The following is a 24,398-nucleotide window of genomic DNA, read 5'->3' on the forward strand; positions in this document are numbered from 1 at the left end:
GTTTTTATTCAAAATGTACTTCGTGACGTGAGGGACCGCAAACCAACGAAGACGTTCATTTCACGTCACTGTATTTATTAGCCGTGAATGCAAGGAGGTCGCTTCTGGTCGAACAGCGTCATTGAGGCAAACGAACTATATCGTCATTAATTATTAATTGGTGGCCTACGAATCCTAAAATCTTTAAATCTCTATTCTTTTTGATCATAGCCCTATTTTAAGCTATTATCCGATACCCCTTGCGTTAGTAGTACCCCTGAGGCTGGGAGACGACACACGCGAAATAGCGGGTACGCCCTCGAGAGCGCTCTGCCACGAATTAGATGCGCAAATTCGTCATGCAGAGATGACAGTAATTGAAGGGACAATGTACGAAGTCAATTAAAAGGACCTTATTACGGACATATAAGTGCATGCAGGATAGGAGAGTTACTCCTGACGAGTCGTGACTTTACAGAAGTGAGCTGAGGGTTTGGTACCGCACGGACGCGGTGTGTGCGCTCGCTTTACATATTGATCATATACCAATTCCAAACTGTTCGAAACGCAACAACCAGCCCTCGGCAGGTTATCTTCGGACATATATTTTATAGTCAATTCTCTTGCTGTGATCCTATTTTTGTTCTGCTGTTTGGGACAATTTCCGCAATAGGGACACCGACGAATTGTCGCGCCGGGGGCTGTGTTTGTTTACGTCTTTACTATTGTTTTCGGGAGCTCAGAATCGTCGCCAATATGAGGTAAGCGGCGAGCTTGATTCGAGATTTTAGTTACATATTTCACCCAGTGGAATTTACCATGACTGACATGTTACTCAGTTACACTCCTTCGCGGGAAAGCTCTACTTCGATCACGCCTTCGCGGGAAAGCTCCAGTTCGATCAAAGGTATACTCGAACAGGCATTTCCCAATTTATTTGCTGATTATCCGTCAATTCTATAGTCGTAGCACGTTTTCGCCCTCAAAATGCTACTGAATTGCAGCAAGGGGGTTCACCTATCGTGTCCTTCGTGGGCGAGGATACTTGCACCTTAGAAGTGAGTCATGTGATAGTGTCACTATTCATGCCCTGCCAGAATCCTAACTTAAGGACAGACGAAAGATTTCGGGGGGAATTTCACCTTTGATCAAGTGTTTTCTATGGATAGCAAGCAGAGCGATGTTTTCAACTTCAGTATAAAGTCCACAGTTGATGGTGTGTTTGATCAGGAAGTTGTTTAGCATGAGCGATGCTAACTATCGCAGACATTCTGAATGGCTATAATGGAACCGTCTTCGCATATGGTCAAACTGGTGCGGGCAAGTCTTACACTATGATGGTAGCCACTCCCTAAATGGTATTAAACAGTTCGAGATCAGATCTGACGTCATATAGGGCCCCAGCATCGAAGGAGCTCAGCGCGGTATAATTCCTCGGATTGTCGAGCAGATATTTGCATCAATAATGCAGAGTCCCGCAGAAATTGAATACACGGTGCGAGTGAGCTATATGGAGATCTATATGGAGCGGATCAAAGATTTATTGCAACGTAAGGGCAAGTGTTTAAAATACGGCTTAGGTGCTAATACGTCGCCATAGCGACCAACGACAATCTGCCGATCCACGAGGAGAAGTCAAAAGGCGTATATGTTAAGGGCCTTAGTGAGATATACGTGGCTAGCGTGGACGAAGTGTATGAAGTAATGCGCCAGGGCGCCGCCGCTAGGGCTGTTGCTTCTACAAGTACGTATTTCGCTTCATATATCGCTGGGTTGTTCTAATATTGGTTACTCTAGACATGAACCAAGAATCTTCCCGCTCACACTCAATTTTCGCACTGGTCGTCTCCCAGAAGAATGTCGAAACTGGGAGCTCAAAAACTGGTCAATTGTTTCTCGTCGATTTGGCTGGTTCTGAAAAGGTTGGCAAGACTGGGGCATCTGGGCTTATTCTCGAAGAAGCAAAGAAAATTAACAAGTCTCTGTCGGCGCTCGGTATGGTAATTAACGCCCTAACAGACGGAAAATCGACCCATGTTCCGTACCGCGATTCGAAGCTCACTCGCATTTTGCAGGAGTCTCTTGGAGGTAATTCGCGGACGACATTGATTGTGAATTGTTCTCCTTCCAGCTATAACGATCAAGAAACAATCTCGACGTTGCGATTTGGCGTGCGAGCTAAGAATATCAAGAACAAGCCTAAGATCAATGCTGAGTTATCACCCGCGGAACTCAAACTACAACTCAAAAAGATACAGTCACAGAATTCTGCATACGCGCAATATATAGCTACATTGGAGAAGGAGGTCGCACAATGGCGAGGAGGTGAACAGATTCCCAAGGACAAATGGGCTGTGTTGGGCCCGTCGGCAGCACAGCGAACTTTGTCAGAGACGCCAAGTACACCTCGGCCATTGTCTACATCAGACCTGCTATTGAGGAGCGCTACGCCAAAGCCTGCGTTTGACGCTGATGAACGTGAGGAGTTCTTGAAACGAGAGAATGACTTGCAAGATAGATTAGCGGACCGCGAGACCGTGATATCTGGCTTAGAACGACTGATCGCTGAGCTTAAGGAAGACAGTAAGACATTGGGTGTACGAGAAACTGATGTAGCTGGCCATGACGAGAAACTTCATGCTGAAAATGCCGAGTTGAAGAATGGTATTGAGAAGCTGCAACTCGAAGCTCGAGATACTGCTACGACATTGGATGGTTTGAAGGAGCTTAATGCCGAGACGACTGCTGAGCTGGATGCTGTGCGAAAGCTGCTACATGATGCTACTATGCTGGCACAGGAGAAGAGTGTCAAACTTGAGGAGCGCACAAGGCGGAAGAACGACAAGATTAGGCAGATGACGAGCGGGTTCGAGTATTTTGCCATCAGTAACGGTCTCGAAGCCTATGACGAAGACGAAATCACCGCACTTGACACCGAGCCGATTTCAAAGAATGGAACTGAAAGATATAACCAGAAAGATTGGATAGGCACCGCCATCTCGACCTTGGATAAATCTCAAGGTGAGGCTATCGGTGGATTAGGTGCGTCGCAGATCACAGCATTAAAAGCGTATCTGATGGAAGCTCGTGAGTTTATCTCGCGAACAGGACAAATGTTGGATAACCGACTTGAGGAAGCGGAAGTACGCATGGCCAGAAGCGATGAGATCGAGGCACTGTTACAAGACCTGAAAATGACGGTGGCCAGTCTTGCAGACAGCAGGGAGGGTGAAGGGGCTAAGCTTGATGATTATATCAAGACCCAGCAGTCTCTACTTGACGCTCTGTTGTCCGACGCAAAGCGAGATCTCAGCCTGGCCGTGGCAGATAACAAGAGATTGCGCAAGATTATCATTACGGAGACGGCTTCTACAACCTCATCAACTGCATCATCATTAATCTCATCCACATCATCAGTGTCATCTACATTTACTAGACCAGTTGAGGCATTGTCTGGCTCACCAGTAACAGCTACATTCACAAGCCTCGGTACTCCAGTTGTCTCGATGACATCTTCGTCTGCGCCCACTTCTCCGACGAAGGACCGGCATGGCAAGACCATGAAGCAGCAACTAGTCAACTTCGAGGGTATTAAAAAGTCTCTAATGCGCGACCTTCAAAATCGCTGCGAGCGCGTCGTCGAACTCGAAATCTCTCTAGACGAAATGCGCGAACAGTACAAGTCAGTCCTGAAGACCGCCAACGCCAGCAAATCTCAGCAGAAACGCATGGCATTTTTAGAGCGGAATCTAGAACAATTAACGCAGGTCCAGCGTGCACTGGTTGACCAGAATGCGCAGTTCAAGCGAGAACTAGCCATTAGTGAGCGCAAACTACGTGTGCGAGATGAGCGGATCGAGGGGTTGGAAATGTTGTTACAGGACGCGCAGGAGCGACTTGCGATGGAGGCTCAAGGCTTTGAAACTCGATTAGGTTCTCTGCGGGAACGGTTAGAAGACGTCAAGGCATTTAGAAAGCAGGCCGATGGCAAGAGGTCACCTGGATCTAACAGCATTATGTCGCTGCAAGGAAGTCAGCGTATTGTGAAGCCACTGCGCGGTGGTGGTGGGGGAATGATTCCTGTCGTGTCAGGTGGAAGCAGTCCGTTAGGCGCGTACTTCCAGTCAACCGATTCCGAGAACAGAAGCGACTCTCATACCTCGCCAACGGGAAGTCAAAGACGGAACTGGTTTGGTAGGACGTAGTATTTTCTAAAAAGACTGTCATATATCGGTGTACATGGCGTTTGATTTGTTTTGGTCTCATATTACGGTCAGCTACTCGGACATGGTTTTCTACTATTGCACTTTTGCTCTTTCGCTACGATATATGCACGATGGATATTTGAGTTTGAGTCAATCATCCGGAAGATACATTCACATGTAGAATATATTGTTTATTGGCTCTGCTTAGGATGATTGATTCATTGATTTGCTAGTACGTATTGCGCAATAGATCTAATATTGAGAGCTTGTCAATCGTGTTATGGTCATCGGAAATAACGTTGCGATTCGAATACTCCGCTCGCGGCATGTAATATCAATTCAACTTACTAAAATATAGAAAATATTCTATACATTTAAAACAAAAATCGAACTACATTTAAAGAACCCATAGCATTAAAATTCCTCCTAAAAGCTAATTATACACAACGGCATACTCGGATTCACGAACCGATTAGCCGGGCTGCCGGAACCTACAATACAAAAAAAGAAGACTGATCCTGATCTCAAAAAAATAATGTAACTAGTCCATTAAACATACCCGAACACAACAAAGCAATGTTTTTGATATTGATAGTAGTATATTAGTTTGCCTCCACATGCTGTGTCTCATCACCAGTATTAAGCCAATCACTTTGGAAAAGAGCGTCCATGGCCTTAATTTCAATCACGCCGAACGGATTCTTCTGATCCACTTCGATGGCGTCTTTAGTCGCGAGGACGAGTGTCTCGAAGAACAACTTGACTGCTTGCTGGCGCGTAGACTCGACTGTTAAAGACTGGAAATCAATAGTATCTTTTTTAGAAAGTTCTTGCTGGAGGATGGCTGCGGTTTCTTTGGTATGCCGGGAAATGTCGCTCACAACCTGTGTGGCCTGGACTTCGTTATCGAGCCCGTCTTCAACGAGTCCAGCGTCGTCTGATGTTACCACTCTGCTGGTCTCGTTGTCCTTACTCGATAGCGGTCCTTCAAATGGGAGATCAAGAAGCACCTGCTCTTCGTCGTTTGGTTCGACATATTCGTCAATAGGGACCTGATATCGTTCTTCATCGTCGTGCATGATGACTTCGTTATCCTCATGGAATGTAGGATCCATGAGCATCTTCTTCGACACCACATCATCAAGTTCACCTTCTGGACCTTCAGGCGAAGCCTTTCGTTTCCGAGCGTTAACTTCTCGGAGTAATTCTGGAGAGAGGATCTTGCTGAGTGACTCATGCATGTTTGATGGCTTGAAGATCATGTCAAATACACCGGTAGTTTCATACATGTTAAACATAGTGACGCTCTCCCGGGCGAATGGCAGCATGGCGTAATTTTTGATAATGCCTGTCCGGTTGTTCTGCATATCCTTAATAAAAGCTCCCTTAAGCTCAGTGACGGTGTCGATTTTGAGTTTCCGCTTGATCGGTGCTCGCGTCCTCTTAGCAGGTTCGCCGGCCTCAACCTCTGCCGAGACGCGGGTAGCTCTGTTCAAATCAACATCACGCATTGGCGTTAATGGTTCGTCGTCTTGTCTGAGACCAGGCAATTCGAGGAGCTCCATATCATCAACGAGTCGCATACTCTTCTGCGCCTCAATGTCATCCGCGGCTACGTCATGACCAGACATCTCATCATGTATAGGCTCGATTCCATAATCCTCAATCATATCAGAATTCACCTGCGCGTCTCGACCAATTTCAATACTTTCGTCGGGCATATATTCGTCGATGGGCGCCATATACCGCCCTTCGTCGCCTGTCATAGGCACGTCAGCCGAAGTCTCCCCTTCCAAGAACTCGCCCGTGTCAAGAACCAATTCGTCATCTCCCATATTCGCCAGTTCATCATCCATATCTGTGCCACGTGCAAGTTCGATAGAGTCTTGAAGTTCGGGAAGCGTGATGTCCTTGACATTCGACGTGTGTGCTCCTGTTACAGTAGCTTGTGTGGCTGGGGCATCGAGGTTCAGATTGAAGCCAAGAGCAATAGAAGGATCGGGAAGAAGTAAATCGAGGTCTGTGATGGTGTTCGGAAGAGTAAGTTGCTGAGGATTTGCGGCAACGGGACCAGTCGCCAAATCGACGTTGCCTTTACTGAATGTCTACCAAATAAAAGTCAGTATCGAATCAATACACCACATCATCCAGAGTCGTACCATTCGAAGCTTCAGCAAGGCTTCATTACAATCGTCCAGTAAATATTTCGCCTTCCGACTATAAATTCTGACAACACCGAGCAAAAGCTGGCCAGACAGTCGGAGTGCCATAGGAGCCACATCATCGCCAACGATCGCACCGACAGATTTCTCAATGCTGGTCTGTAGAAATTGGGCTTTTGACAATTTGCGTTCAAGATTCGCTGCAAGCCACACTCGAGCGAGTGGTCCCTGTGTATATCAGTTAGCTCGTTCATTGAGTTCCGTTGAGTTTGTGATGGTTATTACTTTCTTTGACAAAAGCGACTCTGAGTAAAACATCACGAAGGATATCTGGCTTCAAGACCGTTATTCAACATAAAGTGCTATATGTTCTATATCTAAATGACACTGTTACACAATAAATGAGATGAAATTTGTGAAGGCTAAGGCGATAGGAGAAAATGTCCTGAGGTGTTTTGAGGCCAGGAATGTAAACAAGGGTGGCTGGGCTTCCTTTTCTCAATGTAGCGCGCGGCGCATACTCAATGTCTTCGTGGTTATGCGATAAATGTTTACAAGTTACGCGTTTAGGGCATAGACACGCAAGTAGTGCTGTAAGCGAATTGTCTGCCCTTACCCGATTGAATTGTGCCATTGGGTGGAACCCTTATTATCGCAGGCTTTAGTCGACGTCCTGGCGCTTGATCTATGTACAAGGCATATTATTTTTATTCCGTTTATCAAATGCCAGCGTGCCCTTACGACCGCGAACTGCCAATAGCAATCGGTACGATTGTTGCCTAAATTTTAGCACCATGGAAATCAGCCTCTGATAGTACGAGGCATGGCGAATCGTGAAATCCGCGCAACTGGGCAGTTCATTTGATTGGAATTTCACCACAGCCTTTCCAGCACGTCATTCTCATTCGTTCAAGATATACACCCGATACTTCGTCTATCTACCGACGCAATTCATCCTGAGTGTCATACGACCTATCGATAGCACCCTACACTTGAGCGTTAGAATTCAGGCTGTTGACAACATTCCTGTACTGACACTTACCAAAAGCAATTTGACAACCCACGTATCCGGGGTCAGTGTAACTCCCATCTTTGCCATCTCGTCCTGCTCGACCTCAAAATTGCTCGTGCAGTCTACCATATTTCCAACAGTAGGATCGGAATCCAACGACGCAAGGAATTTTCTGGCTCCGAGATCATTTCCCACTTGCGCGAATTGAAACGAAATTGCACCAGGACCAAACCTGGTTTGAGAAACTTGCTGTTTGGCTAATTTGATGACGTCAAACACGGTGCGAGGGCCTTCGCCAGCGGGCTGACCATCCGTGATTGTGATGACCATAACAGGCTTCTTCATGTTTCCAGATCTCGCTGGGCCAACGGCCAGAGGATCGAGAACTTTTGACTTGAGACTCGTACCAAGCGGCGTTAGTCCTGCAAACTTGATTTGTGAGATGAGGTTGGCGGCGGCGGCCTCACTATTTATACCGTTGCCCTGTATTGTGTTGTTCATAAATCGGACCTCAATGCCATCATTATCAAATAATGCAGCAGCAGATGCCACACGAGAAAGGATCAACTTGAGGTCTTCGATACGGTCACCATTTTCTTCAAACGCCATTGACCCCGAATCGTCGACATATAGGACAATGTCGTAGAGTGCCAAGCGGACGAGATCAACAGCAATCTCATAGGGAAGATGCCACTGCTGGGAAATGGTATTGATCTGGCTGGATATGCGCGAAGCTAGAGCTTCTACTGATCCGGGAGGATAGAATGCTTGGAGGCCGTTTTCCTGTACTGCTCGTTGGAGAAAGGAGACGAAATTACCATTTTGACCGCCAGCCTGGCCGCCATTGCCGCCATATTGCCCTTGCTGCTGACTGTACTGTTGGCCTTGCGGTTGGCCATATTGTCCGCCGTAATGTTCTGGTTGTCCATACTGATTCTGGCCGTACGGCTGTTGACCATATTGGTTTTGTCCATACGTGTTCTGTTGGCCATACTGTCCCTGTCCCTGTCCATATTGGCTCTGTTGGCCATACTGGCCGTGCTGACCTTGACTGCTCTGACCGGACTGACTGTACTGGCTCTGCTGACCATAGCCGACGGGCTTGTTGCCATATGGAGCAACGTGCGATTGCTGCAGCGGATTCTGGTTTCCATACGGGGTCTGCTGTTGACCGTATCCGCCGCCAGTAGTCGGCTTGTTGGCGGGATTGTATGGGGCAGGACCAGTAGAGTATCCGCCGTAGGCACCTCCGGTTGCAGCACCGCCAGGGTTGAGGTACCCGGCTGTGGCCTGAGCGGCAGCGAGCTTACTTGCAAGACCCATTAATTTATAGACAGAAAAAAATTCAAACGGACGAGTGGATCGAGACCGGGGATCAGACAGCTAGGGGGATATACAACGGTCTTATAGAGGCGGCAGCGGGTCATGGATGAGAACAGTCCAATGAGGGGCAGTGAGGAGACTGCAAAAACCAATTACCCTGCGCTTGCAGGCAAAATCTTGGCGAAAGACAAGCTACTTCCAAACGTCTGTTAGCTCAATGAGTTGGCAATAAAAAATTGTATCGTATGCAAATTGCTATGCAATGCCGATATCCAATCAATCACACGAGAATTGGCTGATCTGACTAACTGATGAAGTATAGTCGCTGACAAGCAATTGGGGCAGTGCTGTGACGGCGTGGGCGCAGAGGGGCTGAGTCTGATGACGCGTTGTCACCTGACTGCGCGTTCTATGTTGCAGGCACGACTCGATTGTGCAGCCTCGGAACGCGTCTTGGAGTTGATTGCGGCGGTCGGCAATGGACGATTCCTCCGAACTCCCTCGCAGTTTTCCAGTGTCTTGGCCAGCCTATCACGTAGAGGCAGCAGAGCACTACTTGGGCGCAATAGTCGGGGACTCAGCCGCCATAGGAGCACAGCCCCGTGCGGCGCGGTCGATGATGTCATCGCTGTAATACTTCTAGTCTCGTGTCAGGCACCATAATAATAAGCCTACTCGTCCCTTTCTGCCGCATACTCCGTTGAACGTTGAACTGTATACACCGAATCACTTCTCCATGGGCCTCGCTAGCAAACTCCAGGCATCCGGCGGCGCGGCAGGATATCCACCAGCTGCTGGGTCGACTCCATATCCCGCTCCTCCTTCGGTTCCTTCCTCAAGCCGGCCCGGAAGCATTCCTCCTCAGACTCCGCCACCTTATGGCCAGCAGGCACAGCAGGCACAGCAATCATACGGCGGTTATCCGCCCCAACAGAATAGTGTTGGTAAGCCGGTAGCTGGATCGCATTACCCAGGAATGCAGCAACAGTATGGACAGAATCAATATGGCCAACAGCAGTACGGCCAGGACCAGTATGGTCAACAGCAGTACGGCCAGAATCAGTACGGACAGCAGCCTTATGGACGCAATCAGTATGGGCAACAACCTTACGGCCAGCAAGGTTATGGGCAACAGCACGCAGCATACCCTCCTCAGGGCCAATACCCTGCCCCGCAGTACAACAGCCGCCCTCAGCAAAGTGGGTACGGTCCTCCACCTGCTGCTCCCGGCGGTCTTAACGCAAACTACCTCTCATTGCTCCAGAAAGCTACCCAGGAAAATGGATTACAGTCGTTTTATCCTCCCAACACCCTCGAAGCAATTGCGAGCAGGATGACTGGCCAGATCCAGCAGATCGCTCAATTATGGCGTCTCCCGATGGAAATCGCTGTCGATCTTGTCCGTTTAGCTTTGTACGATATCGTCCTTTACATCGACGATTCCGGATCAATGGCATTTGAAGAGAACGGTGAGCGCATCGATGATCTCAAGTTGATTCTCTCCCGTGTCGCATATGCGGCGGCGTTATTCGACAATGACGGCATCGAGGTCCGCTTCATGAATAGCACGGTCCAGGGTAACGGAATCAACAGCGAGGCTGCAGCGTCTGATCTCGTCTCCCAAGTCAGATTCGCGGGCCTGACACCGCTTGGGTCCGGCTTGCTGAGCAAAGTCCTCGATCCGCTTGTCCTCGGGCCGGTCCGTAGCGGAAGCCTGAAGAAGCCCGTTTTGGTAATTGCGATTACGGACGGTCAGCCTGCTGGCGAGGACTCACGCACTGTATTCGATGTTATCAAAGGCGCAAAGAGATCTCTTGCGTCGTCTAGATATGGACCTGGCGCCGTGGCCTTCCAGTTTGCCCAGGTCGGAAGCGACTTGAAGGCCCGTCAGTTTTTGGCTGCGCTCGACACCGACCGGGAAGTCGGTAGCATGGTTGGTAAGTACCTGCGTAACTAAATAACGTTGCATATTACAGGGACTAGGCTGACTGAATTAATAGATTGCACGAGTAATTTCGAAGTCGAGCAGGACGAAATGGCACGTTTGGGTGTCACCTTGACTCCAGAAATGTGGCTCGTCAAGCTGCTCATGGGTGCCGTCGACAGTTCTTACGATACTCAGGACGAAAAAAAAAAGGCATAATATGATTGTAGAGTAGACAGTACCGGCTACTGGTTGCGACATCGTTGTACAGTGTCTCAATTTTTGATGATGTGCCAAATAACTAATTAGTACAAATAATTATTCCTCTTCATCATCAGTCTCCACTCTCCTCTTCTTCCCGACTTTTAACTTGGATTGCTTCTTGTCGTCCTTTTTCTTTGTCTTCTGCTCCATATCCTTCCGTTCCTGTGCGCCCTTCTTCCACAATGCATCCCGTTTGGCGATAAAGTCCGGATCATCCGCGGACTTGCCGATTAACGACTCGAGAAGCTTGATTTCTCTCCCCCAAATCGCTTCATCGTTATTGTTCGGAGTTTCTAAAATCATAGGTAACCCCTCTACATGATGTGTATTCATGAGCTGCACTTTCCATTAACATCCCCGTTCACGATTACAATACTCTCCTTTTGACTTACAATGCGAAAAGACTCCAGTCCGAGAAAGCCTAGGCCGATATTTTGGTGCAGATCACGATTACTCCCCAACGGAGCTTTCGAATCATTTAAATGAATCGCGGACAAATATTTCAGACCGATAATTTTGTCAAACTCTGACCACATTTTGTCGTATAATTCCTGCGTTCGGATATCGTATCCTGCAGCCTAATACTATCAGCCCCTAGTCTACGTCTGGCACATTTTGCGAAACAGAATGAATGGATGAGGACGTACAAAAGTATGGCACGTATCAATGCACACTCCCACTCGCGACTTATTTTCAACCATGGCGATCACATCCGCTAAATCCTCCCACGTAGATCCGATCAAGTTCCCATGGCCAGCCATATTCTCGAGCACGATCTTGACGAATTTCGTAGCTTTTATCGCCGCGTTGATGTTTGCTGCGAGACGCTTTATTGCATCAGGCTTACTTAGGCCAAGCGTTGATCCCGGACTGTCAGGCCCTGTGTTAGTGATTTCGTATTAACTGCCAAGGATAGAAAGTAGAAAAAAAGCATACTGGAAATTATAGTGGCCGATGCCGAGTTGCTCGCACCGCTGCAACTCGTCTAAAAACGAAGAATAAGCTTGCTCATTCTTCGCATGATCGAGATTGGCGAGATTAATCAGGTATGATCCGTGAGGCAATACATGTCTAAACGTTGCCAAGAAGTTATTCATATTCCTTATCGCTCGGGTGTAAGGACATACTTTGTGGCATCGTATTTGTGTTCTTTGAGTAATTCGCCGAAGTGGTCTATATCTTCCGGTTTGATAGGCGGAGAAGTCCACCGTCGTTGCTGTTTCACGAATAACCCGAATGCGTTCCCTCTGCTGACAGTCAGTCATATCAAAATGCAGCGAAGCATATTATCGCACCCTATTCGATTACTGTTCGTAATGGAATTGTGAACTCCTATCACAGCCCATTAGTTCTCAACCCCCTCGATTTCACCATTCGATCAGCCGACCTTTCGCACTGCTAACGTGCGCACCAATAAACATCTTCAATCCCTCGACCCTGGGAAACATCTCGGCTTCACCGCCCTTGCTCTCTCGTTCTTCTTCTTCGTCCTGGTTCTCAGTCTTGAGAGTTGATCCGGTTTGCTCGGCTTTCGGCGAAACCGAAACAGGAGTAATCTTCTTTGACACTTTACGACGTGATCTCATTTCGTAATATCTCTACTACCCGTTGGTGCTGAAGGCAAATGTACGCGGCGTGTGCCAACTAGGAGCCTTTTTTAATGCACGCTTGAAGGTAACGCGTTGGCCGCGTGAATAAAGTTTTCATTTCACGTTGACGCGTCCATTGCTGCGACAGCACAAAATGACCACCGAGATGTACCTACCATTTGCAAAACTACGGCCAATCCATAACTATTGCATATATCGTTATTGTATAATAGACATTTATTGTAGTTTGTGATTCCGAAAATGATGGACGAAAGGGACCTAGAAATCGACGACCTCATCAACGACCTCGACAAAGAACATTTCTCCGCCCATCCCACAGCCAACTCTTCCTACCTCACGACCCACAAATCTCGGGACCTCAAAAGCCTCGTACGACTATGGATCTCAGAGCGCACATGTCCGGACATATTACCCTACGCGCATGACCTCCTCGACACGATGCTCGACCGTGTGCGCGAACAGGTCGAGGTCATAGAGGTGAACACTACCTCCGGCGACGCAGGCGGAGGCGCGAAGTTGAAGTTATTGTTTGTCGAGACAGAGATTGAGCGGGTGAAGTTTCTAGTGCGAGGGTATTTACGGGCGCGAATACTTAAGGTTGGTTTTCCCCCGCAGTTCTTTTGTTGGTGGCCAAGAGTTATTGATCGGGCGAGTAGATTGACAACTACTATATGCACATATTGAATAACCTCGACATGCAAACCAGATTGTCACAGTCGGAACTACGCTACGCGAAGCGGTATGACCGTCCTTTGTTCTTTCCTCGCCATAGACCGACGAATCACTGACAAAGAACAGCCGCGGGAATCAACTAAAAAGATATTACGACCTTCGTTTCCTCTCGTCACTCCCACCGTCACTTCAACGACTGGACGACACTGCTGGCGGATTGCAGATGGTCGAGATGCCTGATTTAAACGAAGTAGTCTTCATTCGAGTCTTACATGATGTACCTGGCGAAGTAGACCTTGGCAATGACGATAAGATCGAGCTGAGAACAGGGAATATATATGTATTGCCGTATAAAGTTATCCGGCGGCATATAGATATTGGAGATGTGCAGTTAGTGTAGATGACAGTAAATGCACAATCTGTACGATGATTGTAAGGTACTGAAAGTATATTCACTGCTCACCAGCACACAAACCAGGAAAATGACAAACAAGACATTAAAATAGTGAACGTACGCATACAAACACTAAAACCACAAAAAAGCACCACACAAAATATTACAAAACTCATTTTTGATGTTGCTATCGCTGTTTCTCGGCAATACAATCATCATAACATAAATCACCAATTTATCTGATCAAACCTGTCATCTTCCTCTTTCTGCGCATTGATATACTGCAATGTGCGCTCAAAATGTTTCCGCGGCGAATCATTGGTCGACTGATCGATCGTATTCGATAAATTCGACATAATAAGCGATATTAACCCATTCACGTACTTCGCGGTGACGACCTCGCATCCCCGGTCAAAGTAATACACATACCGGTTCAAGATCTCAACAAATAACTCAATTGAAACAGCAGAATCCATGCATGCATCCGCAACACGTAACGCCCGCTGCAAGCATTCCAGCACGCGCTTGCCGTCCCTATACAAAGGCGTTTTGCCCTCTTCCTCACCACGAACTGCGATCTCAACGGCCCACCATAAATGACTCGCAAAGTACACGGCCCGACACTGGTCTGGCTTCTTGAGCAGTTTCGATCCAAACAGCGCATTCTTGGTGATCAAAGTCTCATAGTTTTCCTTTGTAAAATTTCGAGTACCGTGAAGGGCGCCTGCAATAACGCACAATGCCTGGAACTGAGCGCGCGAGTCCGTGAGAGCTTCCTCAAAGACAAGATATGCCTGTGCGAAGAACTCGTACGCGACCTCCTCCGACTCGACCTGGTCCGCAATCTGTCCGCAGAAAATGTACTGACGCAAGCAGGTATCCGGGGACGCGCCTGACGAGTACATGTCTGTGATCAACTGATGCGCGAACTTGAACACTGCGACGATCTTCTGCGCGTACGCGTTGTCGACAAATCGCTTGCCCCAGAACGTCTGCACGAGCTTGACAGACGATGTTACCAACGCCGGGAACGTGAACTTTATGCGATCGCCGCCTTCGCCAAGGGCCTTCTTGGCAAGCTGCAGCATGCGGAACTGAACATCGGGAACATCTGACTGAATGAGATGAACAATCCTTGCAAGCCACCCCTGTTCCTCAACTGTCTCGTCAGTTTCAGTGTCCTTCCGCTTAGCGGCACCAGCGGCACCGTTGGCGGCTTGCGGCGCAACGGAAGCCACGGTAGTATTGCTGAAGGGTACGGCCGGTTGCTGGCCCTCCTTAATAATAACGCGAAGAAGCTCAGCAACACCTTCGACGTCTTCGGGAGTCTCGATTTTTGTGTAATTTTTGAGAATCGAATGCGCAACGGCGGCGGCGATCGATCGGCGTGTCGCATACGACTGAGCATGCAAAAGTCGGAGATAATTTGGAATGGCGAGGACGTTGAGGAGAGACTTGTACGATGAAATCGGCGCGAGTAGAAGAGCAAGAATGTTGTTCTTGGCAGGCGGTGAGTGTAGATCAGCATTATCTTTGTATTCTTCCACTTTTTCGAGAGTGAAACCCATGATCTGGTCAATATATTCGAGATCGGCTGGATAGCAGTTGAGGCACAGATTCGTGAGAGAAACGAGAAGTGCAGTGACGTCGCCAATGGGGAGGTCCGGACGAGCTTTGATTAATAGTTGAATCTGCTCAAAGAAGACTTCAAACAATCTAATCTCTTCCAACAAGTTAGGCTCTTCAACTACCGGCACTGGGGCAGTCGGCGTCTCCTCTTCTTCAGCGTGCCCGTTCGTTGAGGTCTCACCGTTCGTTTCATTCGACTCGTCGTGGACACCGTTCTCCTGGTCCTCGGTAACAGCGCTGGCATCTTCCCAGTCACCGTTAAGGGCAGGCGGAGGAGGTGCGACTGGCTCCGTGTCTTCGATAGTATGGTCTTTAAACAACCCATATTCTTCGGCGACACCATCTTTGAATCTGATACGTTTCACCGCGGCAGCAAGCTTCTTCATGGCAGCGTCTTCTCGTGCCTTCCGAACCTCAGGTTCCTGTCCTTCGGCTTCACGGTTGGCAAAGGCAGCTAGACGGTCGATCATTGAAATAACGATATTCTTAACGTTCACGCCGGGATTTAGTTTGCCGGTAACAGACAGGAAGAGATCAAGAGTCTGTAAATGGAAGTCGTCGGGGAAAACTTGTGTTATAACTTCCAGTAGGTATTCCTGGGCGAGGATATCGCGGCACTGCACCACTTGCTCCAAAATGGCAGGCAAAATTGTCTATGGTTTATTAGTATAAGTGTAACATATATAAATTGTCGACTTACTGTCTTGTATGTTTCGGCATCAACACCATCGAGTTGACTGACACGAACAAGGTTGCTGCCTATGAGAATCTGTAGCTCCTGTCGTTCCTTCATACGCTTCTCGCGCTCACGACTATGACCCTGGTGCTGAAGGCGAACCCATAGCTTATTCATCTCGATGAAATTGGTGATGACAAAGTGGATGGAATCGGTCAAGTTTCCTTCTGGGCCGTCGCTGTCGCCAACGGGCAGACAATCTCGTGACTGGCCGGAGAGGTAATAGCGGAGGAAGAGACCGCGGATAGGATGCTGGACTCCACGACACATTTCCATCATATCCTTCAAGATTTCCTTGACAGGTGCATCGGGAACTGACATGTACACTGTTCCCACAGTGACCATGAGATACAGGCGAGGAAGAATGTTACCTGACGAACGTTAGTATGTCAAAACATAATGCAGTCCAACAATCTATCATTTGTCAGTGCGTTCAACGATAGTTACGCACTACTATGGGCAATTGTTTGATAGGAGAGAGATGAACAGTAGATAGCTGACGTACCGGCATACTGGACCAGCTCGTAGAGGTCAGCGAGGTGGTTATTTGGATGGTTCTCCTTGAGGTAGACGGACAGGTTGCGCATGGAGTCGAAGACTGCCATGTAGAGCTCGTAGTACTGCTTCGGGCCGAGGGAGGACGTTCTGAGCTCGGATAGCATGGAAGAGGCATGCTTGAGGGCGTCCATGAGCTTGCCTTTGGACTCGAGGTTCTTGAGCATCAGGTGGGACTGCTGGCGAACGACGCTGAGGGCGTCCTCGAGCAGACGGGCCTGCTCCTCCTTCGAGGGCGAAGGGATGGGTGTGGACATGGCGAATTGGAGGCGGTGAATAGTTCACAGGCGGAGAGCAGATGAATTCCACTTGTCTAGGGAATATTACATAGGCACAGCTCGAGATGAATGTGCCCAGCTAGCTGTCAGTCAGTAGACTTGTCAGATATGTAAATATCGTGGACACGAACAAAATATCAAGCCTCGCCTGATATAGAAATATATTCAGTTGTGACTGGAAAGACCTCCTATACTGGAGTAATTTGCAGCAGGACTAGTTGTATTCAGATTGGCGTACGGCGTCTTGCTATTTCACTATTAGACGAGTTCACAACGCCACTGTAGCCGCGTAACCTACGATTGATAACAGGTCACGTGCCAAGCTGGCGGACATGCTTTATCTGGAAGCCACTAGCTCAGGACAGTACGAAAGAGGCAAGGCTCCAAGACGGGAAGAGCCTAAATTGCCACGCACATTCGAGCATAGCCCTAACCCACTCTCCGGGGCCGCGGAGTGGAAGTTTGTATGACTCTGAATTTATGAATGTGAGGCAAAAGTTCTTCGCCATCGTTGTAGTTTTTCTTCCTCCACTGACCGTCTGCCGGAACAACAATCTCTCATACCACAATATCGCCCACCATGCTCCGCACATTGGCTCCCTCGGCACGTGCAACTGCCTCCAGGGCAACCCGAAATATAAGGTCAAATGCGTCTCGTGCAAAATCAACTACAAGCGCCGCCGTCAGTCGTCAGACTCGGAGGACTCAGCATTCCGCTGCCGCGTATGTTACCCTTTTTCTCATCAATCTTCACTCGCCGCACACACAGAGCTATTGTACTAACTCAGGAAGTAGTACAAAGATAAGTCCAGCAACTTACGCTGAATCGAATATTCAGCCAAAATTGGAGCAATTGTCGCCCCTGAAGGCCACTCCGTCCCATCTAGATGATTCGTGAGTTATCCGTTCGTCCGCGTATAGTCGCGCGTGCGCTAAGTAGCAAGCTAACAAGTATTGCTGTAACAGTTTCGTTGGCTTGTCTGGAGGCGACATCTTCCACGAGATGATGCTGAGACATGGTGTTGAGCACATTTGTGAGTAATATGCAACATTTCTAAATTGGACTGTAAGTCTAATAACTATCCCAGTCGGTTACCCCGGTGGTGCTATCTTACCTGTCTTCGATGCCATTTACAACTCGCCTCACTTTACCTTCATTCTGCCTCGCCATGAGCAGGGTGCCGGTCATATGGCTGAAGGGTACGCTCGGGCCTCCGGAAAGCCTGGCGTTGTCCTCGTTACCTCTGGTCCTGGTGCGACCAACGTCATCACCCCTCTCCAAGATGCGCTTTCAGATGGCACTCCTTTGGTTGTGTTTACTGGCCAAGTCGCGACCTCTTCCATTGGTACCGACTCTTTCCAGGAGGCTGACGTCATTGGTATTTCGAGATCCTGCACCAAGTGGAACGTCATGGTTAAAAACGTCGCTGAGCTTCCCCGAAGAATCAACGAGGCCTTTGAGATTGCGACCTCAGGGAGACCCGGCCCCGTACTAGTCGATCTGCCCAAGGATGTTACGGCTGGCATTCTCCGTACCCCTATCCCGACCATGAACTCTCTCCCCGCTCAGGGTCTGTCCATCTCCAGCCTCGCATCGTCCATCGAGATCACTGACAAAGCTCTTCGACATGCCGCCAAGCTTATTAATATGGCAAAGAAACCCGTGATCTATGCCGGTCAAGGTGTACTTGGCTCCGAGGATGGTCCGAATCGTCTTCGTGAACTGTCTGAGAAAGCGTGCATACCCGTCACCACCACGCTCCAGGCTCTTGGTGCGTTCGATGAGCTACACGAGAAGTCCCTTCACATGCTCGGTATGCATGGCAGCGCTTATGCCAATCTCGCAATGCAGGAGGCTGACCTCATCATTGCTCTTGGCGCGAGATTTGATGACCGTGTAACTGGCTCCTTGGCTAAATTCGCTCCTGAAGCGCGCCGTGCTGAGAGAGAAGATCGCGGTGGCATTGTCCACTTTGATATATCTCCGAAGAATATCAACAAGGTTGTCAATGTCACTGAGGCTGTCGAGGGAGACGTCACGGAGATGTTGGCCAGTTTGATGCCCATGGTCAACCAAGTCGATACCCGACCGGAATGGTTCTCCAAGATTAAGGATTGGAAAGCGCGATTCCCATTCGACTACGAGCGCGAGACGCCCGGTGGTTTCATCAAGCCTCAAACCGTCATTGCTGAGATCTCGCGGTTGACCGAGCAATATAAGGACAAAACCATCATCACTACTGGTGTCGGCCAGCACCAGATGTGGGCAGCCCAGCACTTTCGATGGCGATTCCCGCGCACAATGGTCACTTCTGGCGGTCTCGGCACTATGGGCTTCGGTTTACCAGCTGCCATTGGTGCGAAGGTCGCAAAGCCTGATCATGTCGTGATCGACATTGACGGCGACGCTTCTTTTAACATGACTTTGACCGAGCTGTCCACTGCCGCGCAGTTTAACATTGGCATTAAGGCTGTTGTTTTAAATAACGAGGAGCAGGGTATGGTTACACAATGGCAATCTTTATTCTACGAAGATCGATACGCGCACACGCATCAGAAGAACCCCGATTTCGTCAAGCTCGCCGAGGCCATGGGTATCAAGGCTCTTAGGGCAAGCAAGCCAGACGAGTTGGAGAGTAAGTTACAGGAGATGTTGGACTACGACGGTCCTGTTCTCTTGGAAGTTGTCGTCGACAAGAAGGTTCCGGTCTTGCCTATGGTTCCTGCCGGAAAGGGATTACATGAGTTTTTGGTGTACGACGCCGAAAAGGAGGAGGAGCGCAAAGTGCTACGGAAACAGCGAACCGGATTGTAAGGCCGCGGGAAGCGACATTTCTTTAGTTTTGGCATTGCTTAGATACCTAAAGAATTTAGAGAGAAAAGCGAATTAAAAGCAAGTAAAAGTCCTAATTGTTTGATTTCAGTTTGGTTTTCCGTGTGTTTTTCGAAAAGCTCTCACTACGTGTCATGATTCTTCCTTGGGAGCCTGAGTTCTTTGTATTTTGAAATTGTGCCCAGAAATGTGTGCAGTGCTCAAAAAGCGGGTTGGTAAGGGTACTACATCAGGTCAATGGAGTTACGAATAGTGTGTTTGATTAATTATGTTTGTTTGTTCGTTTGTTTGTTTATGTACGCATTGTCAAGGAAATGTATAGGGACGTAAACATTGTAATAGTTCTCTTCTGTTTGATTCACATTGGTGGTCAGTGTGAGCAATGAAGTCTATTTGCCTCATAACGACGATGGAAAACTTCTTACCGATTGTACCTAAAGAAAGCGGCGTACGATCTCTGACAAACACGTGATTTCGCGTTGGCGTATACGTGAAGAAAGGGTGCATTTAATGCGGAAATATGAAGGCATGTGATTCAGTGATATGCATTTGAAGGGTCTCGTACATGCTGAAAAGGCCGGCTCGCGTTGTCAGTCGTCTGTACAACAGAGTTTTGTTTACTTTCACTACGCGAGGCGTCCACCACACTCGGCAGCTACCATCTTCAGATCGCTACCGCTCCCTCCAATCGTCTCAAGATGCAAATTCCTGATATACAATCCCCTCGTTCTGCATCGTGTCGGTCTGCGACAATAGCAGTCGTTAGCACGCCAACCGGTAAGAGCGAGCTTCTGCGCCGACGCTCAGCATCCATCGACGCACTCTCGACGCTAACGAAACCATTCAAATCACCGGGAGGGGTTACACAAAGTATCCGGGAGCTACCACTTCGTAAACGAAGAAAAGTGAATTACAAGGAAGATAGCGTCGTTGATGAAACGGAAGATTCAGCATACATCGATGACCTGAGTCGTACACCGCTAGGTCCGAAATGCATCAATAAGTTCCCAGTGTTTAAACCGAACAATCCCCAGGACGTTTTCAGACAGAAATTTGTGGTGCCAAAGAAAGATAAAGGTGATATTATCGATCGTCCTCCTCCTGCACTGGGAATGCTGCGGCGGGCAAACTTTGTTGCGAGACCGTTACATGATCCGTCTGGGGAATTTGCCATTGTGTTGTATGATCCAACGGTCGATGATCCAGATGTGCCTGCAGCGATTGAACCTGCTGAGCTGGAGCTTCCCAAGACGGTTTCGCGGACGCATAAGAGTCTAGCGGAAATGCTAGGAATAAGCAAGAAAGATCAAGAACGGCCAAAGGTTCCCGTTGTCATCGACCCAAGACTCGCTAAGGTGCTTCGACCACATCAGGTAGAAGGGGTCAAGTTTTTATATAGATGCACTACTGGGTTAGTTAATCGCAAAGCCAATGGTTGTATCATGGCGGACGAGATGGGTTTAGGCAAGACTGTATGCATAAGGTTGACGACGTACATGAACTCTACTAATGGGGTTTAGTTACAATGTATCACTCTTATGTGGACCTTGCTTCGACAATCTCACGAAGCTGGAAAGCCGACAATTGAGAAATGCATCATTGCGTGTCCATCCAGTTTAGTCAAGAACTGGGCCAATGAACTGGTGAAATGGCTCGGTAAAGACGCCCTCAACCCGTTCGCAGTTGACGGCAAGGCATCAAAAGCAGAGCTCACCCGCCAGCTCCGCCAATGGGCAATCGCAGAAGGACGGCAGGCTGCAGTCCGTCCAGTTTTGATCGTATCATACGAGACACTCCGCATGAACGTCTCCGAGCTCAAAAACACTAAAATCGGACTGATGCTATGCGACGAGGGACACCGCTTGAAAAATAACGAATCACTTACTTTCACAGCGCTTGACTCTCTGAACGTGCAGCGACGGGTCATACTATCGGGTACTCCAATCCAAAACGATTTGTCGGAGTACTTCGCGCTGCTCAATTTCGCGAACCCTGGCCTTCTGGGCACTCGCGCGGAATTCCGAAAGAATTATGAAATCTCAATTCTAAGAGGACGAGATGCAGATGCTACAGATAAAGATCGTGAGCAAGGTGACCAGAAGCTCGGTGAATTAGCTGGTCTCGTGAACTGCTTCATTATTCGTCGAACGAACGATATTTTGTCAAAATACCTTCCGGTGAAATATGAGCACGTGGTATTCTGCAAATTATCGCCATTCCAAGAGGCACTGTACAACCATTTCATTACATCTCCTGATATTAAGAAACTACTTCGAGGCGCTGACTCGCAGCCTTTGAAAGCGATTGGCTTGTTAAAGAAGTTGTGCAATCATCCGGATCTACTAAATCTGCCAGAAGATATTGAGGGAAGCGAACAGTATTTTCCGGCGGATTATGTGCCGAAGGAATCTCGTGCAAGTCGGGATCGCGAGATTAATACTCTGCTGTCGGGAAAGATGCAAATATTGGAACGGTATGTCAGGGAATGTGGTAGGTAGGAAAAGATTGCTGACAGAATTAGAATGCTAGCACGGATTCGAAGAGATACGAATGACAAAATTGTGCTGATCAGCAATTATACGCAGACTTTAGACGTCATAGAGAAATTCTGTCGCAGTCAGAGATATGGAACCCTTAGACTCGACGGCACAATGAACGTGAACAAGCGGCAGAAACTTGTAGATAGATTTAACGATCCTGAAGGAGACGAATTTGTCTTCCTGTTGAGTAGCAAAGCCGGTGGTTGCGGTATCAATCTCATCGGTGCAAATCGCTTGGTATTGTTTGATCCTGATTGGAATCCAGCTGCAGATCAACAGGCTCTAGCCCGTGTGTGGCGCGACGGACAGAAGAAAGATTGCTTTGTGTATCGGTTTATTGCATCCGGCACGATTGAGGAGAAAATTTTCCAGCGACAATCTCACAAACAATCTCTTTCATCTTGCGTCGTCGACGAAGCCCAGGACGTCGAGCGTCACTTCTCGCTCGATAATTTGAGACAGCTGTTTTCGTTCGCGCCGGATGCGTTGTCGGATACACATACCACGTTTAAATGCAAGCGATGCAAGCCTGATGGTAGGCAGTTTGTTAAAGCTCCGGCTATGTTGTACGGTGACACTAGTACGTGGAATCATTTTACCGCCGACTGTATGAAGGATATTCAGGATCTATTATTGCGCCAGGAAGTGGGGAAAGGAAATGTTACGTACACTTTTCAGTACATATCCCATTAGCGATTACGAAGTTATATACGAGAGATTGAAAATATGATATACACATTCCCTCGAGGCAATTTTGATATAGCATATATACCGGATCAACGATAGAACAATAGACATGGATACAATATTTAAGATCGAAACGAAGTCATTTATTCATTACAAATTGAAGCCAAACCAGGCCGTAGCATCATCCGGTCTTTATAAGCCGACGAAGTCTTTCATCCCTTTTTCGTACACGCAAAAATCATAACCAACAAGCTATTTATCCATCTAGATTACAAGTCGGCATCGTCCTCGTCCGGAAGTGGCATGGCAGCAGCCTGCTCCATTTCGGCCTGGTACTTATTCATCAACGCGTCGTCAACCTCGACCTCGGGAGGAGCAAGGGCGGGCGAGGCGACGAACTCCAGGGCGGGATTACCAACTAATTTTCTGGCCAGCCACAAGAAGGGCTTTTCAAAGTTGTAGTTAGACTTGGCGGAGATATCATAGTACTGGAGATTTTTCTTTCTGTGGAATGTGATGGTCTTGGCCTTGACCTTGCGCTCCTTGACGTCGACCTTGTTGCCGCAAAGAACAATGGGGATGTTCTCGCAAACACGGACGAGATCACCTAGAATCCCGTTAGCCACGAAACACTTCGGTGAAATTATTATCAAATCCACTGTTGCTTACGATGCCAGTTAGGAACGTTCTTGTAAGTGATACGGGAAGTGACATCAAACATAATGATACCGCACTGTCCGTTGATGTAGTAGCCGTCACGGAGGCCACCAAACTTCTCCTGGCCGGCAGTGTCCCAGACTACACACGGTCATTAGCAATGAGAAATTAAAATGCTATATGTAATTATCGCTAATCATACCATCAAACTTAATTTCGCCGTAGTTTGTGTAGAAAGAGAGTGGGTGGACCTCAACGCCAAGAGTGGCATTGTACTTCTTCTCGAATTCACCTATAAACAATAAGTTTAGCATGACAATCCGCCACCACAATTCGGCAACAAAGTGTAACCAATGGTCGCATACCAGTCAAGTGACGCTTGACGAAGGTGGTCTAGAAACCTAGTTAGCTAATTCGTCCACTCGTCACATTAGCATTCCCTCTCGATACAGATCTGCGCTGCGGTGAAGAAATGAAAAAACAAAACACAAACAAACCTTGCCAGTACCACCATCACCAACAAGAACAAGCTTGAAAGTAGGAATCTGTTGTTCAGCCATTTTATATCTGTATTTCAATAATAGTGTTAGCTCAGAGTAACATTCCCGCGAAAGGTAGAAGATCAATTGCAGTGCCTGCAAAGGCCTCCTTGCGTGGACCTTGCCAAACTCTCAGAATCGCGCAGCTGCAATCATTTCGCCATTTTTGTCTCAAATCCAAATAATGAATTTTTCCATCGATCTCCCAAGGAACTAAAATTACTCACATTGCGTACCAATATAGATCTGTAGATGCTAAGATCAAGTATAGATAAGAGAGGCTTGATGCAAAAGATTGCAACAGACAAAAAAAACATCAAGAGCTCTAGATGTCAGTGCGCTTATGGCATACTCAGCTTAATGCTCGCATATTTGGGGCATCAAAATTTGCACTCGGAG

At 48.0% G+C, this 24,398-nt stretch overlaps 10 protein-coding genes across 10 annotated transcripts; 5 read left to right on the forward strand and 5 right to left on the reverse strand.

Moving 5' to 3' along the window:
* Positions 1-255: 255 nt before the first annotated feature.
* On the forward strand, positions 256-4,528 carry V1508DRAFT_409139 (P-loop containing nucleoside triphosphate hydrolase protein). The gene is made up of 8 exons (XM_066939112.1): positions 256-740; positions 819-886; positions 943-1,037; positions 1,096-1,195; positions 1,246-1,319; positions 1,376-1,529; positions 1,580-1,723; positions 1,777-4,528. The coding sequence occupies exons 1-8, from the start codon at positions 736-738 to the stop codon at positions 4,182-4,184; spliced, it is 3,048 nt and encodes a 1,015-aa protein (XP_066798508.1). The 5' UTR covers positions 256-735; the 3' UTR covers positions 4,185-4,528.
* On the reverse strand, positions 4,430-6,824 carry V1508DRAFT_409140 (Rec8 like protein-domain-containing protein). Its single transcript, XM_066939113.1, has 3 exons — positions 6,632-6,824; positions 6,344-6,574; positions 4,430-6,289 (listed from the first exon to the last, which is right to left on the reverse strand). The coding sequence occupies exons 1-3, from the start codon at positions 6,662-6,664 to the stop codon at positions 4,787-4,789; spliced, it is 1,767 nt and encodes a 588-aa protein (XP_066798509.1). The 5' UTR covers positions 6,665-6,824; the 3' UTR covers positions 4,430-4,786.
* Positions 6,825-6,974: 150 nt separating this feature from the next.
* On the reverse strand, positions 6,975-9,049 carry V1508DRAFT_147470 (uncharacterized protein). The gene is made up of 2 exons (XM_066936032.1): positions 7,389-9,049; positions 6,975-7,332 (listed from the first exon to the last, which is right to left on the reverse strand). The coding sequence occupies exons 1-2, from the start codon at positions 8,679-8,681 to the stop codon at positions 7,285-7,287; spliced, it is 1,341 nt and encodes a 446-aa protein (XP_066798510.1). The 5' UTR covers positions 8,682-9,049; the 3' UTR covers positions 6,975-7,284.
* A 337-nt stretch (positions 9,050-9,386) lies between these two features.
* V1508DRAFT_364074 (uncharacterized protein) lies at positions 9,387-10,965 on the forward strand. Its single transcript, XM_066937293.1, has 2 exons — positions 9,387-10,618; positions 10,682-10,965. The coding sequence occupies exons 1-2, from the start codon at positions 9,418-9,420 to the stop codon at positions 10,822-10,824; spliced, it is 1,344 nt and encodes a 447-aa protein (XP_066798511.1). The 5' UTR covers positions 9,387-9,417; the 3' UTR covers positions 10,825-10,965.
* V1508DRAFT_348353 (xylose isomerase-like protein) lies at positions 10,924-12,317 on the reverse strand (the record flags this gene model as incomplete). The annotated part of the gene is made up of 7 exons (XM_066936723.1): positions 10,924-11,205; positions 11,262-11,447; positions 11,517-11,739; positions 11,806-11,940; positions 11,997-12,116; positions 12,165-12,201; positions 12,257-12,317. The coding sequence occupies 7 exons, from the start codon at positions 12,315-12,317 to the stop codon at positions 10,924-10,926; spliced, it is 1,044 nt and encodes a 347-aa protein (XP_066798512.1).
* Positions 12,318-12,617: 300 nt separating this feature from the next.
* Positions 12,618-13,668, forward strand: V1508DRAFT_364081 (uncharacterized protein). The gene is made up of 3 exons (XM_066937294.1): positions 12,618-13,076; positions 13,136-13,218; positions 13,278-13,668. The coding sequence occupies exons 1-3, from the start codon at positions 12,720-12,722 to the stop codon at positions 13,549-13,551; spliced, it is 714 nt and encodes a 237-aa protein (XP_066798513.1). The 5' UTR covers positions 12,618-12,719; the 3' UTR covers positions 13,552-13,668.
* V1508DRAFT_409153 (vacuolar protein sorting-associated protein 35) lies at positions 13,478-16,976 on the reverse strand. Its single transcript, XM_066939114.1, has 4 exons — positions 16,875-16,976; positions 16,416-16,822; positions 15,875-16,281; positions 13,478-15,827 (listed from the first exon to the last, which is right to left on the reverse strand). The coding sequence occupies exons 2-4, from the start codon at positions 16,720-16,722 to the stop codon at positions 13,773-13,775; spliced, it is 2,769 nt and encodes a 922-aa protein (XP_066798514.1). The 5' UTR covers positions 16,723-16,822; positions 16,875-16,976; the 3' UTR covers positions 13,478-13,772.
* A 288-nt stretch (positions 16,977-17,264) lies between these two features.
* V1508DRAFT_409158 (thiamine diphosphate-binding protein) lies at positions 17,265-19,980 on the forward strand. Its single transcript, XM_066939115.1, has 4 exons — positions 17,265-17,466; positions 17,539-17,637; positions 17,710-17,777; positions 17,832-19,980. The coding sequence occupies exons 1-4, from the start codon at positions 17,324-17,326 to the stop codon at positions 19,556-19,558; spliced, it is 2,037 nt and encodes a 678-aa protein (XP_066798515.1). The 5' UTR covers positions 17,265-17,323; the 3' UTR covers positions 19,559-19,980.
* A 211-nt stretch (positions 19,981-20,191) lies between these two features.
* On the forward strand, positions 20,192-22,966 carry V1508DRAFT_436777 (P-loop containing nucleoside triphosphate hydrolase protein). Its single transcript, XM_066942127.1, has 3 exons — positions 20,192-21,048; positions 21,097-22,049; positions 22,098-22,966. Exons 1-3 carry the CDS (start codon positions 20,275-20,277, stop codon positions 22,807-22,809), a joined length of 2,439 nt encoding a protein of 812 aa, XP_066798516.1. The 5' UTR covers positions 20,192-20,274; the 3' UTR covers positions 22,810-22,966.
* Positions 22,793-24,360, reverse strand: V1508DRAFT_379906 (ras family-domain-containing protein). The gene is made up of 5 exons (XM_066937665.1): positions 23,958-24,360; positions 23,826-23,853; positions 23,663-23,752; positions 23,473-23,601; positions 22,793-23,410 (listed from the first exon to the last, which is right to left on the reverse strand). Exons 1-5 carry the CDS (start codon positions 24,018-24,020, stop codon positions 23,073-23,075), a joined length of 648 nt encoding a protein of 215 aa, XP_066798517.1. The 5' UTR covers positions 24,021-24,360; the 3' UTR covers positions 22,793-23,072.
* Between the last annotated feature and the right edge of the window lie 38 nt (positions 24,361-24,398).

The sequence above is a fragment of the Lipomyces doorenjongii genome (assembly GCF_038497915.1).
Source record: "Lipomyces doorenjongii strain NRRL Y-27504 unplaced genomic scaffold V1508scaffold_3, whole genome shotgun sequence".
Lineage (NCBI taxonomy): Eukaryota > Fungi > Ascomycota > Lipomycetes > Lipomycetales > Lipomycetaceae > Lipomyces > Lipomyces doorenjongii.

Excerpts from the sequence above, each read along its gene's own strand:
- V1508DRAFT_409139 (XM_066939112.1), top strand. Across the intron at positions 1,530-1,579 it reads GATCAAAGATTTATTGCAAC|CGACCAACGACAATCTGCCG; the intron begins GTAAGGGCAAGT and ends ACGTCGCCATAG. Across the intron at positions 1,724-1,776 it reads TAGGGCTGTTGCTTCTACAA|ACATGAACCAAGAATCTTCC; the intron begins GTACGTATTTCG and ends TGGTTACTCTAG.
- V1508DRAFT_409140 (XM_066939113.1), bottom strand. The coding sequence starts at position 6,664 with ATGTTTTACTCAGAGTCGCTTTTGTCAAAGAAA. Across the intron at positions 6,575-6,631 it reads AGTCGCTTTTGTCAAAGAAA|GGACCACTCGCTCGAGTGTG; the intron begins GTAATAACCATC and ends TGATATACACAG. Across the intron at positions 6,290-6,343 it reads CCTTGCTGAAGCTTCGAATG|ACATTCAGTAAAGGCAACGT; the intron begins GTACGACTCTGG and ends TTTATTTGGTAG.
- V1508DRAFT_147470 (XM_066936032.1), bottom strand. The coding sequence starts at position 8,681 with ATGGGTCTTGCAAGTAAGCTCGCTGCCGCTCAGGCCACAGCCGGGTAC. Across the intron at positions 7,333-7,388 it reads GGGTTGTCAAATTGCTTTTG|GGTGCTATCGATAGGTCGTA; the intron begins GTAAGTGTCAGT and ends GCTCAAGTGTAG.
- V1508DRAFT_364074 (XM_066937293.1), top strand. The coding sequence starts at position 9,418 with ATGGGCCTCGCTAGCAAACTCCAGGCATCCGGCGGCGCGGCAGGATAT. Across the intron at positions 10,619-10,681 it reads GGAAGTCGGTAGCATGGTTG|ATTGCACGAGTAATTTCGAA; the intron begins GTAAGTACCTGC and ends CTGAATTAATAG.
- V1508DRAFT_364081 (XM_066937294.1), top strand. The coding sequence starts at position 12,720 with ATGATGGACGAAAGGGACCTAGAAATCGACGACCTCATCAACGACCTC. Across the intron at positions 13,077-13,135 it reads TACGGGCGCGAATACTTAAG|ATTGACAACTACTATATGCA; the intron begins GTTGGTTTTCCC and ends TCGGGCGAGTAG. Across the intron at positions 13,219-13,277 it reads GAACTACGCTACGCGAAGCG|CCGCGGGAATCAACTAAAAA; the intron begins GTATGACCGTCC and ends GACAAAGAACAG.
- V1508DRAFT_409153 (XM_066939114.1), bottom strand. The coding sequence starts at position 16,722 with ATGTCCACACCCATCCCTTCGCCCTCGAAGGAGGAGCAGGCCCGTCTG. Across the intron at positions 16,282-16,415 it reads CGAGCTGGTCCAGTATGCCG|GTAACATTCTTCCTCGCCTG; the intron begins GTACGTCAGCTA and ends AACGTTCGTCAG. Across the intron at positions 15,828-15,874 it reads ATGCCGAAACATACAAGACA|ACAATTTTGCCTGCCATTTT; the intron begins GTAAGTCGACAA and ends AATAAACCATAG.
- V1508DRAFT_409158 (XM_066939115.1), top strand. The coding sequence starts at position 17,324 with ATGCTCCGCACATTGGCTCCCTCGGCACGTGCAACTGCCTCCAGGGCA. Across the intron at positions 17,467-17,538 it reads ACTCAGCATTCCGCTGCCGC|TACAAAGATAAGTCCAGCAA; the intron begins GTATGTTACCCT and ends CTCAGGAAGTAG. Across the intron at positions 17,638-17,709 it reads CCGTCCCATCTAGATGATTC|TTTCGTTGGCTTGTCTGGAG; the intron begins GTGAGTTATCCG and ends TTGCTGTAACAG.
- V1508DRAFT_436777 (XM_066942127.1), top strand. The coding sequence starts at position 20,275 with ATGCAAATTCCTGATATACAATCCCCTCGTTCTGCATCGTGTCGGTCT. Across the intron at positions 21,049-21,096 it reads AGATGGGTTTAGGCAAGACT|TTACAATGTATCACTCTTAT; the intron begins GTATGCATAAGG and ends AATGGGGTTTAG. Across the intron at positions 22,050-22,097 it reads AAGATGCAAATATTGGAACG|AATGCTAGCACGGATTCGAA; the intron begins GTATGTCAGGGA and ends TGACAGAATTAG.
- V1508DRAFT_379906 (XM_066937665.1), bottom strand. The coding sequence starts at position 24,020 with ATGGCTGAACAACAGATTCCTACTTTCAAGCTTGTTCTTGTTGGTGAT. Across the intron at positions 23,602-23,662 it reads CGGCGAAATTAAGTTTGATG|TCTGGGACACTGCCGGCCAG; the intron begins GTATGATTAGCG and ends GACCGTGTGTAG. Across the intron at positions 23,411-23,472 it reads GAACGTTCCTAACTGGCATC|GTGATCTCGTCCGTGTTTGC; the intron begins GTAAGCAACAGT and ends ACGGGATTCTAG.